The sequence below is a fragment of the Vicugna pacos genome, chromosome 2 (genome assembly GCF_048564905.1).
Source record: "Vicugna pacos chromosome 2, VicPac4, whole genome shotgun sequence".
Taxonomy (NCBI): Eukaryota; Metazoa; Chordata; class Mammalia; order Artiodactyla; family Camelidae; genus Vicugna; species Vicugna pacos.
Window position 1 is genome coordinate 30782319 of NC_132988.1, and position 17273 is coordinate 30799591.

Sequence of the window (17273 nt, forward strand, 5' to 3'; positions counted from 1 at the left end):
AATGCATTTGCAGAAATGTTTCATCAGAAACTGGTGCTACAAAAATAAATATAAAACATATATACACGTTTACATATGTTACTTATAACATAAATATACATCATTTACACGTTCAAAATTCAAAAACTCCAGCATGTTTTGTCCATGATTCTTAACATGTCTAGGAAGTAGGGAAAACAAAAAAGCAAAAACATACCACAAACTATTTCTACTTTTGCTTTAAAAGGTTATTCAATACAGATATATGAACACAGTAATTTTGAGAGTATATGTTCTAAGAGCAAAGTTAGGTGTCCTATTTTAACTTATAACTACTACATTTTTTAAGTGACTCAAGTTTTTCCTGCTTTGTTCTCTCATTAGAATACATCTATATGGTATAGATTAAAATTATCTTTTATGGAAAGGCTTTCTAAAGAAATTTTTTAAAATAAAAAGAAGTCACTTTACTTGAAAGCCAACAAAAATGTTATTTATTAAACTTATATATCTAGAAGGAGCTTTAATCAATGAAAACTAGGAGCTGGATTAGAAAACATCAAAAGGATGGATGAGAGACACTGTAATTTCTGTTTGATGTATTCTGGTAATTTTTCATTTTCTCCATACCTAAATGAAGCAAACAAAAAAAAAGATAAAATCATAACTTTGTCACCTGGTTTGTATGAGTACCAAAAGGAAAGTTATATTTTTTAGTAATTCTTCAATGGCAAAAGGCACCTCAGAAAGATTATACAAAATTATTTATTAGATAGTGAAATCAAGTTAAGCATGCTCAATTTGTTTCCTTTTAAAATAGATCAATTTCTAAATGTATTAAATAATAAAAAGAAAATCAGATTAAAAAATTTGAACTGACTTTATAATTTCTAAAGCAGGCTGAAAATCTGTATTCCTCATTAAATTGAAGGCCCTAATTTAAAAAAAAAACTAAGCTAAACACATTATAAATACATTTCTACTAAATGTTAACAATTTCCAAAAAACCATATCAAGTGAAATCTGAACTTTTATCTCCTGAACCTGGGTTCTACCCATTTTATATATATATCTTTCTACTTTCTAGAGCGTCTGAAAGAGCTGATTTAACAAAACCTCACTTTATGAGTTCTTTAAATGATGGCACTACATATATACACACCAAAGCAGTTGGTAGATAACCACAAATTATATTTGGCCCAAGTATTTTCTCTACTAAAAGCACTTATCATAAAGTAGCATGTTTGTATTGGCATTATCAGCACCCTTCCTCTTTTTCAGGAAGTTATGGTTTGAAATGTGGAAACCAAACTACTGCTTATTCTTGCTATTGCCAGATTCCTCATTGCTAGCAAATTAATTAGCCTGGCATACATCCTCATTCAGAATGAATGTGTACATTCAGAAGTCTTTTAAACATTAATCACTTTATATTAGATCAGGGGATATAGCTTTTCATTTGGGAAAAATCATCTGGTTATCTATTAAAAGAAAGATTCCCTGTTTCTATGTTCTCTTTACTTTGAACTTGGAAGTTCATTACCTACTGAAAGGGCCAACCTAGTTAGACTAAAGGAATACTAATGCTAAAAGAATCTAACCATTTGGAGTGGATTATCCATACCAATTACCCTGCATTCATGTAGATACTTATAAAATATGTTAAAAAGATGATATGCACTACTAGGAATATTTAACAATTTAAATAATAGTATTAACTTTGTCAACATGAAAACAGTAACTTTATTAGGTCATTTATTTCAACAGACAGAAAACAAAATTATAGCAAAGAGCTGAACATCAACCAGTATTTTAAGAACTTACCTAGTTGTCTGACCATTTGGTGATGTATAACTAATAGAAGACACTCCTGCCTGCACGACCAACTGGGACCCATCATTAAACTGAACCCACACAGCTCCACTAGTTAACTAGAAAAATAATAAGCATCATAATTACTATACAGTTGAGGATATGAAGTTCTTAAAAGGTATTTATGTTTAAAAGGTTTTTCATATAGTAAAAAAAAAAACAAAACCCTTTCAGGTAACTACAAATTTGGGGCTGTGATGGTAGTAACACTGAGAATATTCATGTCTTTTCAGATTATTCCTTTAATAGGGCATCATAATATAAAAATTATTCTAAATAAATCCCATTTCCCATTCTGTCCCACTAGGATATTTAATCAGGTTTCCTCCCACCCTCCACCAAAGTATATCCAACCAAGAAGAGATTTAGGAAATAACCAAGCAATGTTTTATTAAATTAGAATTTCACTCTATTCTCTATTCTTTATTCTTAGGCCATAAGATTTTCTATTCTGCCTGAGTTGTCAGATCTTTGCTTTGGAAATTTGTTCCTCAAGTCTCTAATATATACAATGTGCCACTCCAAACACAGTACAGAGAAGACACAGATATCAGAATCAAATAGACCTGGGTTTACATCCAGACTCTGGCAACTAATGAATAGGAATATGTAAGTCAACCATCCATTATGAACCATAATTTTACTATCTATAAAAAAAGATAAATCAACATTTATTTTGGGAAATGAGACAATATATGTGGAAAACATAGTACCACATAGCAGGTACTCAACAAATGTTGAGTTCCCTTCCCTTTATTTCCTACCCTCATAAATGACTAGACTGTATTTTACTTCACTGTAAGTAAAAATTACATGTCCTATGCTCAAAAGTCTGTAAGAGTCAAGCTTTCAGATAATATACAAATAAGTTTACACCTACATAAAATTCTGAAACAATGTAAAAATGTAAAACAATGTAAAAGCTTAAAACAATGTAAACTTAATTTTTAAATGCAAAAATTCTTTTCTGCCTAATCAAAGTTACTCTAGTAATATAGATTACAAATAGTTTCTAAAACTTGTAAAATGCCCTGTACATTCTCAGCTCATTAACAATTAGCCATTACCATGACCTCTACTTTAAAAACAAAATGGCAAAAACAGGTCACCCAGGCCCTAGCAGGGAATCTATTACCAACAGTATCAAGAGTTTTCCAACTGTATACAAATAAAAATATGTTAAAATTATTAATGATGTAACCAACGCAAAAAACATATAAAAACTTTCTTGCAAAGAGAAATTTTAAAATAATTATATTTTTTGGTAATTGTCTAATCACTGTGGAAACTACTTTGTACTGAGAAAATTCACTTTCCTAAAAATTTCTCACCTGTGTAGCCCAACCAACGTTTTTCACAAAAACAGACTTCAAAAGTTGTGCTGATTTAGGGAGACAATCTTTTAGACTACTAGAAGAGATGTTTGTTCCAGAAGCTGCACCTGTAAGGCCAAGTCCTTCATTTGTAACCATCTACAAACAGTAAAAGATAGGAAGATATTATTCCACAGCATTCTAATAAGCCAACTCCAGCCAAAGTAGAAAATGAGTGGATTTTCATTAGCTTAAATTAATTTTTTAAAAACAATATTAAAAAATAATCATATTATAGAAAATTAGAAAAATACAGAACAGAAACAAAAATCAGAAAGTTAGTGTTTTTGTTTTGGTAGATTTCTTTTGTCTTTTTTCCCCAAGGTATACTTTTTTCATAGCTGCAATTAGTTTGTATGTTTGTGTGTGTGAGTACACATATACATATATACACATAGAGATATATTTTTTAATGTTGCATTTTACTACATTGCTATATAGTCTTCATGGACATGTTAGTTCATTGAGTAAAAATATAAGTTTATTTAACCATGATTCTATCATGGATTTTAAGGCAGATAATGGTACTTTACCACTAAAAAGAAAACATATATATGTTAATATATTTAGCTTTTTCTCAGATGGGTCAGGGTAGGCCATGCTGAGGTAACATTTAAACTGAGACCCGAAGGATGAGAATTAGCTGTTAAGGGGTTTGGGAATAGAATTCCAGGTCATAAGAATAGCATGTGAAAAGGCCCTGAGAGTTTGGCTTAATCAAGGAACTAAAAGAAGGCTTCCAAGGCTCAAGCAGAGAGTATGGGATAAAGTAGCCCAGGATGAGGCTGGGAAAGTAAGTAGGTGATAGGCCACAGTAAGGAGTTTTAATTTTCTATCAACATCAGGCAATCATTGAAGAGTTTAAAGTAGAGAAGTGACATATATTCACTTACAGAAGGATTGAGTATGGGTGCCTGTTTCAGAGTAGCAGCACTCTTAATGATTATATTTGAAGATGGTGTATCTCTCATCAGGTAGTTTGGATCCACAGAAGGAGGAGGCGATAAAGTCTTAGGTGAACTAGTACTACTAGGTTTTCTAAAGGGAAAAGACATGTCCAAATACATTCTCTTAAAGCTGTCAATTTACAGAAAACAAAAAAATGCTCATAATGTAAATATTAAATTTTAAAAACATTTCTGAACATTTAAGCCATATTTAATAAACTTTCAAAAATTTACCTTCCTATGATTATTGGGAAAAAGGGAGCATTTCCACTTTTCTTTTCCTCTTCTGAAATGATGCATTCCAACGCTAAACAAATACGGTGGCCCTATTTCAAAAGAGTGCTTTCTGTCATTACTTCACCTGTCATTTGTAATATTATTAATTGGTAAGAAAAATCTACTACAAGTAGGTACATACCTCATTAGCATGGTCCATATACATTTTCATTTCCTCTTTTAAGCTATTAACTTCACTTTCACCTTTTAAGGTATAAGATTTCCCAGTTTTTTCGATCACCTGAACTGAATCTTCTGTTTTATGTATCTTTGCTCCTTAAAAAATAAGAAAACTCTTTTATCATTTCTTTAAATATTCCTAGATTTATATATTCATTATCATACAACAGTATACATAATGGTTCCTAGATCGAGGTATTATTTATGTATTCATTTAATTTATTTAAAGAGCTCAGGTTTTTATTCAATCTGTTACTAAAGAGGTTTAGTTAAAAAGACCAAAGCCCATGTCATCATCAGACTCCTCAGATTCTTCCTTTGCTTCCACTTTCTTCTCCTCAGCTAGGGCAGCAGTGGTGGAGGGGCTGGACTTCTTCCTGGTACAGCACCAGCTGCTGGGGCAGGTCCACCAGCCCTTACATTGCAGATGAGGCTCCCGATATTGAAACTGGCCAAAGCCTTTGCAAACAAGCCTGGCCAAAAGGTTCAGCATTTACACTGGCTGCTTTAATGAGGGCATTGATCTTATCCTCTGTGAATGTCACCTCATTGTCATTAAGGAAAAGGGCCAAGTGGATGCAGGTGAGCTCGGAGACCGAGGCCATGGTGCAGGAGAGTTCTAGGCAGGTGCTGCCAGGCATGGTGCTAGTCGCCAGATAAAGTGAGTGTCTCACCCCAACACAGCTTTAGCTTACTGAAGGACCGAGCACCTTCCAAGGTATCATTTATATTCACTTAATGACCGTTAATAAAATGAACCTCTCAAAGTAGTATTCAATAAATATAGGCCATCCATTTTTCTTTTCTGCATATATGTGGATGAAGTTTAATATTTTTATATTTAAAAAAAAATCACTGCTCTCATACAAAATGTAAGTGGAGGACAGGTATAATTATGTCTACTATGTGAGTGTACATGCTATATGTCCCTTAAAGGAGGAAGCTTTATAGATTAAAAAGTAAACATCTCTATAGAACAGATTTAAAAAATAAGAGTCTCTGGTTCAACCTTATCCTTTTGTGACATTTATTATTCTCATAATTTGGTATATGTCCATTTAACTTTCTAATAAGAAACAGGATAGTTTATTTCATGTTGTTTTTATATCAATCTTGATATTGTTAAGTTGGAGCCAAATGGGGAAAGAGAATTAATATACATATTAGACAATAAATTGTTTATAAGGAAGTATATATAAATAAATTTTGATTAACATTTGACATATAATATACTCTGCTGTATTATTTACATATGGAAATACAAATATAATGGAGATATATATATATACATATATACACATATACACACACACATGCGCACACATATAAAACTCGCTGTGTTGAACTAAAAAAAAACCCCCACAACTACTAAGTTACAGAATAAAGGGAAAAACTTACCATTTCTAAATGGTACTTACCATCGTAAAACCAAACCTCAAAATCAGCACCAGGGGAATTCTCCATCAAAACACATTTAGCATATCTTGTGAAATAAGTGATTTTGGGAGATTTAGATCTTACAAGCTGTACAAATCTGGAAGCATATTGATATTTTCGCCAGTACTTTTCTAGGGAGAAAAAAGGAAACAGTTACCTCATGTTATGGAATAAAGTACTGGCTTGACATAAATTCTATAAAAGTTTAATATTTATTTTTACTCTTCCTCAAAAATTCAAGTTGATAGGTTAATAATCCTATTACCAAAATAAAAATATTTTAGAGATATAAGTCCGTTATTTTAAAGAAAAATAAAGACAGTATAATAAAATTTCCAAGAAGCATATAACAAAATCTAACGATTAGTATCACGATTATTTAAAAAAATCACTCTTTATTAAAAGTAAGATAATAATTCAAGGAAAAGTTTAATAAATCAAAAGAGTTCTACCTGAGATATCAGAACCAAATGACTTTCAGTAAAAGAACTGCAGCTCTTTTTATATTATTAATTTTTGCAGTTCCCTATAACTATGGGTATTTATAGTATTTAACAGTCTTATCTGTTTAAATTTCTAATATGGTTAGATTAGATAGATTCTCTTATTTGTCTCTTTTCACCTCAGTGAAGTCTTACTATTCAGTACTTAATTTCCCAATCCATAATATCCAGAAGCTGAACTGGGAGTCAAATTTGGTTAACCACAATTATAAATAATCATTACGTAGCACAGTAATATTTCCAAAAGTCAAAAACTAGTTCACGTTGAATTTTTAACATGATTCTAGACAAACTATAACTAGTGTACAGATTATATTTGTACATGTAACTAATATGTAACATAACTAATATTCCAGAGTTAGTTTCTAACTAAATAAATAGAATCAAATGCCATTATAACAACAGAATATGAACAAACATTGGATTAGTAAGGTACAGTACATCTCACTGGATATAAAGTATGAAAACAGGACCTGCAGTCTGACTGAAGCCAAGATATTTACAATCTATGCTATCCACATGTATAGAGTTTATGTATATATATATCCATTATCTAAATTTATTCCTTGGTAAATTTACATACCTGGTAAATTGTCAAAACTGTACCTACTGATGTTGTCAGTAGGTAAGGGCGGTCTATCAGCAAGAGGAAAACCTCTTCCATCATTTGGATAATAAATAGTGATCTGCCAGAAAATTTTTAAGAATTTTAATTATATGCCATTAAGTCTGAGCATTATATTTTGTTACTAAAATTATAAAAAGAGCTCTCATGTGATAGTAAATATTATTCTACTGAAAATGCTAAATATTCTCTAAAAGTAATTTTTTTGCTTTTTAAACTAAAGCCTAAAATTTAGATTTTATTACTAGTTATAATCATTCTTTAAACCACGCTAATTTATTTAAATATGTACAGTATGCTATTTTAGCTTTGAAATTCAGAGACACTATCATGTCAGGAAAACTGATTAAAAAGATTTTTTTTAAAGAATATTATTATAGAATGAATGGAATGCTAAGTACATAAGTGATGAAGCTGCAAGATAATAAAGTTAATTCACATTACCATATTTCCATCACTAGATATTTGAAGAACTTCTTTCACATATTCTTGAGATGCATACTCCTTTAGAAGCTCCACACATACCTCCTCTGAATCAAGGATGCTCACCTATAAAACAAAACAAACCCCCTAAAATCAATAATAACTCTCTTGTTTACCAGAACAGTTCTGAAATATATATTAGTTAAAAGTACTTAACCATGGCAGAAACAAAAATTAAAGTAAAAATCAAAAAGCTGCTCCACTGCAACAGTCTAGACCAGAGGTGTATCTGACCACAACTGTGAAGTGTTAAGGAGCAACGGTAAAAAGGTATAATGAAGTGTGAAATGTTAATCAATGAGCAGAAAGATAGCAGAAGGTAGGGTGGAGAATAAGGACTTTGAAAAGACAATAGCATGCCAAACAAAAGCAAGACTGGGTGAAATGGGAAACAAGGGACAGAGAGGATAAAGAGTCAATTAAAAAATTAAAATCACCATTCCCACTTCACACACGACATTAAAAAAAATCCTATACTTAATTTTGTGCATACTCCTTTTTTAAAGTTTCAGATGTTGAAGTTATATTTTCTAGTTTCATTTTGATTTGAAACTAGGTTAAATGTAGAAATAATAAAAACAAAAGCAAAAGCTAGTATTAAATATTAATTTAGTTATTAGGATTGTGAATAAAATATTTAACACAGTATTTAGCCAGTATTATTTTTAAATGTTTTTCATTATCAATAATTTAAAATTCAAAACTTAGTATCAATTCACCATATTCACCATTCTTTAAGTACCCAGAAGGAAATAAGAGCTATTTTTCCATAAACACCCACTCTCTTTTCTTTAAGGGAGTTTATCACATACATACCAAAAATACAGGGGCAACTGAAAAAACACCATGTTTAATAGCAGAAACCATATACTCAAGGAAAATATAATATAGTGATTTAGAAAAATAATCAACATACCACAGCCTTTTTGGTTTTCTGTCTGATTGGTTTTAACCTGTAAGCAGTCAAAGGAGATGTAATGCTTCGTAATGTATGTTTCTGATAATCCGATGGTGGCTCCACGCCCCTAGTCTTGTTTTGCTCAGAAAAAGGATCTAAGCCAAAAATAGATTCTTGTTGAATTATCTCAGGTTTACTGTGAAATGCAGTCATATATTTCATGGTATTTAGCTGTTTTGCAGAATGTGCATTATCAGAAATATCAGGGCTCTTTTTGGCTCTTGTATCAGTCCAGGCATTTCTCGATGTGTCCTGCAAATCTGGATGGCCCTGGAAATCTCTGTTTGGGCTAATGCTTTTATGCTCAGTAGTTTCTCTTAAATGAGCTGTAATGTACATAGAATAAAGCAATTTAGTGAATAATTAAAAAGTCAAGTCTACACAAAACAATGCCATGCTCATTACAACAGCATTTTTTTTTTGAGGAACAAAAGAAATCTAGTAAAAAAAAAAAGCTCATAATTTTTTTAACAGGCAGTTTCAGATATGGCATAATAAAACAGTGACTTTAAAAGGACATTTTAAGCCAGGCTGCAAAGGAATACCTTTAGTCTAAGACTAGAAAGAAAGGATATTAATATGAAATTAATTTTTCAATCAAAGCAAACTAGTGACTTAGGTCACCTACTAATACTAAACAAGCAACTGCCAATGCTGCAACAAATACAGATTTGAGAGGAGTTCCCAGGTAATCATCCTATATGATGTGTAAATTTTGCTCTCTTTAAGCTAAGAACTATTCCATCTTTACTTATAAAATATGCAATTAAAACCAAAAAACACCAAAATATATGAAATAGCTTTAATAGTGCTAATATTTAACATTATTAATGTATTTGCACCCACATTTTTAAAAAAGCTCTTGTTGAATTTTATCCATTTATATTTTATATAGTTTTAGAGTTCATGTGGGAATATTATTTTTTTAAAGCCTTTAAAATGATTAGACTATAAAACTTGGAAGGCAATTTTTCTAATGCTAAACTCTAAAAAAATCTGTATCACAGTTTTTCCCTTAAATGACTAAAGTGATTCCCCCAATTCCCATTATGACAAAAAATATCCTGTACCAAATAATATATTTTAAAATTGCAGCAGCACTACTAGATTGTTATAAATGAGGTTATTTCAGACATGTCCATGTTACTAAATAAAAGTATCTATAAACACAATATAAGGTTAAGTGCAAGATTAAACATGGCTGTTCGTAGTTTAAAAAACAGAAACTTGAATTTTCAACAAGTACATATGAGAAGATTAATTCTCTTTTGGGCTCTTGAAAATAATACGCATAAAAAACAGACTCTTGAGGTTGCATAACAAGTGTTCTTAAATTACAACCATAATATGTACTCTGAGGTAATGTGATACTTAGTAAAAAATTATCACCTCCTCTCCATATGTGTCTTCCATATGTTTCTTTTTTATTCTCTCTTTTTCCCATCATTATTTTCCAACTCACCTTCTGTGAATCATGTTCATTAATGAGAAATGTTTAACTTTCAAACTCTATATCTATAAATAAAATAATGACTTAGATGACAATTGTTTAAAAATGTTTGTTTTGTAGCTATGTACTTTAGTGTATGTGAGGTCCCACTGGTATATTATCAGGTTCATTCACATCACCTTCTACTTAAAAATAAAGTCAACCATCTCTTGATTATTTCTTAGGCACTGATAGCAGGTACTTATTATAGAGAGGCTGCAAGAGCAGAAGGGTTAAGAGTAAAGCCAGATTGCTTGGGTTACACTCCTGTCTCTTCTATTTATGGACAGTGTAGCTTGGGAGATTAAGCTTTATGCACCACAATTTCCTCATCTGTAAGACAGGATTAACAATAATATCTTCCTCATATGGTTTTTGTGAGAATTTAGTAAGTTAATAGTATATGTTAAGCATTAAGGACAGTGGCTGACATAGTAAGTACTCAAAATGTGTTAACAGTTATTATTACTATAACTGCAATATAGTTTATTAAAAATGCATTATTTTCTTAAGAAAAGCCAAAAAGAAAACTGCAGTGCTTGGTAAGTGTCCAAGTCGTTCATTTTTTTATTAAATAGTCCATTAAAAACTCACCATTTATTTGCAGATTCCCAAACCATTGTTGCACCATTTCAGTCTGAGCTGTCTGGTCTGGAAATGGAAAAGGAGTTTTTTCTGGACAAAGATGACTGGAGCTAAACAAAGAAAAAAAAAATCTCATGAACTAAAAAAAAAATTTATCAGGTAATAACTTTGTAAGATAAGAATACTTAAAAAGGGAGATCTCTTCTAATACCTAAAAAATTTTAGATTAACTTAAGAACCCAATATTTACATAACTGAATTGTCTCTGAGAAGCTAAATTCTCATGCCAAGATGCCCATGACACTGTGATAATGTTTCTATATGGCTACTGTCCTCTTGTAATTTAAGCATAAAAATCAAAGATCAAAAAAGAAAAAAAAATAAGTCACTAAAAAAACTAGCCTTCGTGTGAGAAGCAGTCAATATGATTACTCATCACTTAGGCTCAGTTTCTCTTTCTCTGTGTGCGTGTGAGCATAGTTACTATTAGAGTACTTTAGGGATCAAACATGTTTAATATATGATTACACTGGAGACCTACTTCATATGACGACATTAAAAATTCCCAAGTATTAAACATATATTTATAAATACTTTCATGAGCACACACACATTTTAAGAGATTCTTAACCATAATTCAAAATCATCATTCTGATTCTTTCCCTATTAAGAAACAAAAATCATAGTTAAGAATTGCCTCCAGAACATCTGACATTGTCAGAAAAAAGGTAACACCTCCCCCCTTAATTAAATAGATGCAGCTTCATGTTTGTGCTAATAACATGTTTATGGAAAAGTAAAATGCTTTTGATAGAATTATCCTTACAGTGCTTGATTGTTATCAGGTCTTTCAAAAGATCCAGAACTATTGGATGTCTTTTCTTTAAAGAAGTGAAAAATATTAGCATTGCTGTTTGTGGGTAAGTATCTTTCTTCATTTTCATCTACTTTTGATCTTTTGGATTTTGAAAGCATATCCGCTGAGTGACATCGTTCCACTGTATACGTTTTTGCTCGAGACTGACCAGATCTATCAGACGAATGGGCTCTACGAAGGTATCGAGAATGCGGCCTCTCTTCTGCCTCTTGGATTACTCTTCCCCTTCCACTATTACTGGTTTCTTGTTCTTGATTTCCCCACTGATTATAAAAGCTGCTTCCATCTCCTGAAGGAGAAAAATCACTTGAATTTTTATTCTTTGGAAATACAGTCATTTTATTTGGGAGTGGTTGATCAATCAAAAGTCGTCTTCTGTCAAATAAACTACCACTTATACTGGTACTGGAAGAAGCCGTGATCGCAGTAGAAATCGTGGCATGTCCACTATCAATTGAGTCTTCTACAGTTCCTGAATCTTTACTTTTTGTTGAAGCATTTCGGGACATAAAAGGATGGTCTAATACTGAAGACAGACTTAAACGATCTGCTGGATTTCTACGAAGTAACTGGTGAATAAGGTCCTTGGCCTCTCTTGACAAAAAAGTTGGCATTTCATAATCTGCCAATACTACTTTATTTAATGTGTTCTTGACTGTGTCGGTGTCAAAAGGTGGTCTCCCAATTAGCAGGGTATAAAACATACAGCCCAAGGACCAAATATCAGATTCAAGTCCATGTGCACTTCGAGTTGCAATTTCTGGAGAAATGTAATTAGGAGTTCCACATAAAGTATAGTGCTTCTCATGTGGCATTTTCAACTGAGTTGCCAGCCCGAAATCGGCAATCTTGATGTTCATATTGCGTGTAAGTAAGAGGTTAGAAAGTGTGAGGTCCCGGTGTAATATACCATGAGAATGGAGATACAACATTCCTGTGATGATCTGGTGCATGAAGTGTCGAGCTGTTAGAATACAAAAAAACTTGTAATTCAGAAAATCTGAAAATTCAGTATTTAGAATACATTTTGAAACCCAAGTACATACACCAGTATTATAATTAGTAAACTGGTTTATGGCTCAGTTTTACCAGCCAAAATACCACTCTGATAATTTCATAATATTCTTTAATAATTCCCTTTAATACAACTAAGCACTCCTTTTAATCTTTGTCCTTTCCAACTGATGAGACTTCTATATATAGTTAAGGGAAGCTTAATTTTATTAGGAATTGGGAGAGACTAGAGTTAGCTAGGGTAACAGAAGTCCACAGAAATTAAGAGAGAATATTTACAATTAAATAAGCAATTCATAAATAGATTCAAATTTTAAAAAGAGAAAAAAAGAAAAGCAAGTTAAAGTTCCTTTGATATCCTCCAAAACTTTCCTAAAAAGTAATCACTATTCAGTTTATATGTATTCTTTTAAACTTTTCTTCTATGTGATAACATACATTTAAATCTATAGAAATATATCATAATAAATACTTTTTAAATATAAAAATGGTATAAAAATATATTTATTGCTTTTTTTCCTCACTTCACACTATTTCTTGGAAATATTTGTGTCAGTACACACAGATCTCCATCGTATTTAATTCCTACTGATGAATATTTGGGTCATTTCTGACATTTCAACATTATAAAAAATATAGCAATAAACATTCTTGTACATGCTTGTTTTCTTGTGCATATATATGGGGTGCTTCTTTATGGTAAATTTAAGAAGTAGAGTCACTGGGTTGAAAGATAAAATTTAATAATTCAATACCTTGCCAAATTGCCCTCCAAAAGGCAATTATTTTCAAGCACATCCTTGTTAACATTTGGTAATCTCAATCCAATCGGTAAAACTGGTACTCATTATTTTAGTTGGCATTCTTATGATTATTGTTGACTTTGAGCATCTTTTCATATGTTCACTGGTCAGTTATACTTATTCTTCTGTGAATAGTCCACTTATATCCCCTGTCCATTCTCCTATTCAGTTATCTTTTTCGTTTTAGGCATTCCTTATATTTTAAATACTAATTTGCCAGCCATTTATTTTACAAATATTTTCTTCCTATCTTTGACTTTTAAATTTGTTAACAGTATCTTTTGTCTAACACATTCTTAATTTTAATTAAGTCAAACTGATAATTCATTTCCTATCTTTTGCAAGTTCTGCCTTATTTAAGGACTTCCTATTATACAGTATTATGAAAAATGCAGTACTCATCAATATGTGCATGGATTTACTTTCAATTTGTATTATGGTTTTATTTTCAGTCTAAGGATATGAACACTTCCATAACTTTTTTGTTTGTTTTTTGTGGGGGGAGGTAATTAGGTCTATTTATTTTATTTATTCTTAGAGGAGGTACCAGGGATGAACCCAGGACCTCATGCATGCCAAGCACAAGCTCTACTGATTTAGCTATACCCTCCCCGCTCCATAACTTTTAATACATATGACCAAATTGTTTTCCAAATGGGTTAAATACAGAATCAAATGGACAAAAAGCCTATCAGCAACTACCTTTCTTAGCCTTCAATCTTAGCCTGCAATCTCAAATAGCTGGGTAAGGTAATTTGAAAACAATCATTTGTATGATGCTATATGGACCTTATTGATTCTGATCTGAACTATAAAAAGTTACTTACAGACACTGAGGAAGCTGAAACTGAAAATATATTCGACAGTTAAGAATTATTAGGTGTGATAGTGACTTTGTGCTGTTTTTTTTAATGTCTGTATCTTTCAAAGTTAAAAAATGTATATGATTTGCTTCAAAATATTTGGGGAAAATGGGGAATAAGAAGAGTACAGATGAAACAATTTGACCATGAGTTGATAGTTTTAGAAGGTGGCTCATTATACTATTCCCTCAACTTACATGTTTGATATTTTCTGTAATAAATGATTTAAATAAGTTATTTGTGTTTGACTTAGAAACTACTACATTAATAGCATTCTAAAAAGTTTTATTCTAGATTTGAAAGGATAAGCACTTGGTAAATTGTGACCAATGATGTAATTTAAAATGTTGTTTTGGGAAAAGATGGATAGCAAATTTCTCCTTTTTCACTTCTGTAATGTCTGAATTATTTATATGAATTAACAGCTTTTTTAGTTTGGGGGGAAAAATCTTTTGTAACCCAAAGTAATAATTGAAACAGTTTTACTAAATATTACAAAATAGTATATTCTTCAATACTACAAGGAATAGAATTCGTATCTACCAAGAAAAAAATTTTTAAAGGAAAAAAGAAAGAAAAAAAGCACAGCCTACCTTCGTTTTCTGAGAATGGTTTTCTTCTGTTTTTCAGATACCTGTTCATTTCTCCATTATGACACATTTCTAATACTAGGTACACATAATTGTTATCTTCAAAATAGTTATACAGCTGAAATGTAAAAGGGCATAATAAAGTATAATACAGAAAAATTCAATGTCTTTGATCACTTTAATAAAATTTGTATCTTACCTCCAAGATAGAAGGGTGTTTCAATTGGCAATGTATTTTCACCTCATTTTGAACTCTCTGTACCATTCCAGCTTTGCACATGGCTTTCTTATCTATCTAAAAATAATATGAGAGGTTTAAATGTTGATGATAAACTTTCAAATGTGAAGTTGTCAAATCAACTTTGAAAAGAGAGTATACTTTAAAATACTCTGAAGTCCTTTTATCTACTTTTTGAGATCTGTGGTCTGTTTTCCCCATGCACCTAGCACAGTGCTTGGCAGAGTAGACAGTCAATAAGTTTACCCAATGCGTTCTAATACACTCTACCAACTTAAAGAATTTAATAGCTCAACTATCATAGCTATAACAACAACAAAAATTTAGCAAAATGTTAAAACTTCCCTTTTCCTACTGGTTTAGATAAGTGCTTCTTAATTTGCTTGTGTTACTCCTATTAGACTGACTCCTAACAATCAAGAATAGTATTTTTTTTTGGTAGGGGTAATTAGGTTTATTTATTTTTAATGGAGGTACTGGGGATTGAACCCAGTACCTTATGCATACTAAGCATGCACTCTACCACTGAGCTATACCCTCCCCCCAAGAATAGTATTTTAACTTGTTACAGTGTAACACAGAACTACGCACAAGTGTATTCTTTTGATTATAAACAAATTATTTGTTCTTTGATTTCTAACAATTATTCCATGCATAATTAGAACAGATACCAGGTCTAATGAACATTGTGAAGATCAAACATTTATTTTTTAAGAATCTGCTAAGCTATCCTTAAGTTCAACTGTTGAACCTGGATCTACTGTCTTCTGCCTAAGAAATGGGAATTTTACACAATACAGAAAAGGCTCGCAAGTAAGGAGTTTCTGACATCTCAAGTAGCAAACCTCTCTAGTTACTCGCAAATTAGAGGTGAGAAGTTGATTAATATATTCTTACCATTTTGATTGCAACTTCCAAACCAGTGTGAATGGACTCAGCTCTGTAGACACCAGCAAATGATCCTTTACCAAGCAGATTTCCAACTTTAAAATCCTTAAAAGTTAAAATTAAAGAATATGTGTGATGACTTTCAGAATTAGAAAGGAAGAAAAACAGAAAGGGGCTGGAAAAAGAGAAGGGAATTTTCACTCAAAATTCAAGCAGGTATTACACCTCGATACAGCAGGTGTCTGGAGTGGAAAGCATGTTGACGCCTTGCGGGTCTCCCTGAGCTTCTAGCTGGGTTCTAGATGGAGCACCCTAATGATCTGGTTCCTCAACCTCAGTGTAGCCTCAGCACCTTCTTCCCACCTCTAGCCAACCCCTGAGAGTTAAGGGCCTGAACAGAATCCCGCCGCAACTCCCGCCGGAGGTAACCGCCATCCCCTTGGAGAAAGAGGGCGACAGCCTTCCCCAGCTCTAGCGCGGCAGATCCGGCGGGATCGCTGACAAGAAGCCGTGGTGTCTAGGGACAGAAGGGCGGGGCTGCGAGCTACTCACCTGTCCCACCGCCACCGCAGCTCGGAGGGGCGGGTCGCTCCGCCCTCAAACAGCCGAGCCCCCGGCGGTTGGGACCCTCCCAAAGCACCTCGGCCCCCACCCAGCAGCTGTTAGCTTCGCCCGATCCCCTTCCTGCCCACGTCGAGTCCCGCCACTCCCACTCCCACCTGCCCTACTGAATCTTTTCACCTCGATCTTCTCCCCGATGCAGGTCGCCATATTTCCAGGCACCGGCCAGTGCTCCCCGGATTAGCTCCCTTCACACAGTCCTTTCGAGACAGCGCTCCAAGCAGCAAGCGGGTGTTGGCGCCCATCAGGCTTGGCTGTCTAGGCCGCCGCTCCCGGCGACAACAGCACAGCCACGGAAAGGTCTCCCGGGCACCTTCCGAGGCCTGGGCGGCGCCTCCGCGCTTCCATTTTGAAAAACTCCCGCCGGTTGCCGTCCTAGCGAGGCTACCGGTGACGTAATGAGACAGCTCGCTCCGGAGAGGCTGCGCCCGGGTGCGCATGCGTACAGGCACTATCTGCACCGCTTGCTCAAGTTTCCCCGCCTCCGAGCCGACGACCGGAAGTGCTTCGGCGGTCTACAGCTTGGCTGCAAGTGTTGTCGGTCCTGCCTTTGGCAGGCCTCCGCGGGATGATAAAAAAGGTAACCTGAGAGATGATATATTTTCACCTGGTCAGTTCCTCACTTCACAGTCTGAAAAGCTACTTCTTCCAATTCTGTAAAGGTTTTAAAGT

General features: G+C 33.3%; 2 protein-coding genes and 1 pseudogene across 11 annotated transcripts in view; 1 reads left to right on the forward strand and 2 right to left on the reverse strand.

The window, feature by feature from the left end:
• The window catches only part of MFSD8 (major facilitator superfamily domain containing 8), a 49451-nt gene extending 38604 nt beyond the window's left edge, over positions 1-10847 (forward strand). For all 10 annotated transcript variants that reach the window (XR_012058969.1, XR_012058976.1, XR_012058970.1 and 7 more), the window contains one exon: positions 10730-10847. The gene's annotated coding sequence lies outside the window, so the exon portion shown is untranslated. The remainder of the gene's footprint in view (positions 1-10729) is intronic.
• PLK4 (polo like kinase 4) lies at positions 451-16994 on the reverse strand. Its single transcript, XM_006212223.3, has 16 exons — positions 16722-16994; positions 15990-16085; positions 15054-15149; positions 14858-14972; positions 11534-12548; positions 10717-10817; positions 8592-8959; positions 7637-7741; positions 7151-7253; positions 6046-6195; positions 4590-4723; positions 4406-4497; positions 4118-4262; positions 3183-3323; positions 1804-1910; positions 451-609 (listed from the first exon to the last, which is right to left on the reverse strand). The coding sequence occupies exons 1-16, from the start codon at positions 16749-16751 to the stop codon at positions 507-509; spliced, it is 2901 nt and encodes a 966-aa protein (XP_006212285.1). The 5' UTR covers positions 16752-16994; the 3' UTR covers positions 451-506.
• On the reverse strand, positions 4893-5344 carry LOC102539518 (large ribosomal subunit protein P1 pseudogene; annotated as a pseudogene).
• Positions 16995-17273: the final 279 nt, after the last annotated feature.

Coding starts and splice junctions, on each gene's coding strand:
- PLK4 (XM_006212223.3), bottom strand. CDS start 16,751: ATGGCGACCTGCATCGGGGAGAAGATCGAG. Junction 14,973..15,053: donor AACACCCTTCTATCTTGGAG/GTAAGATACAAA, acceptor TTTACATTTCAG/CTGTATAACTATTTTGAAGA. Junction 7,742..8,591: donor AGAAAACCAAAAAGGCTGTG/GTATGTTGATTA, acceptor TTTGTTTTATAG/GTGAGCATCCTTGATTCAGA.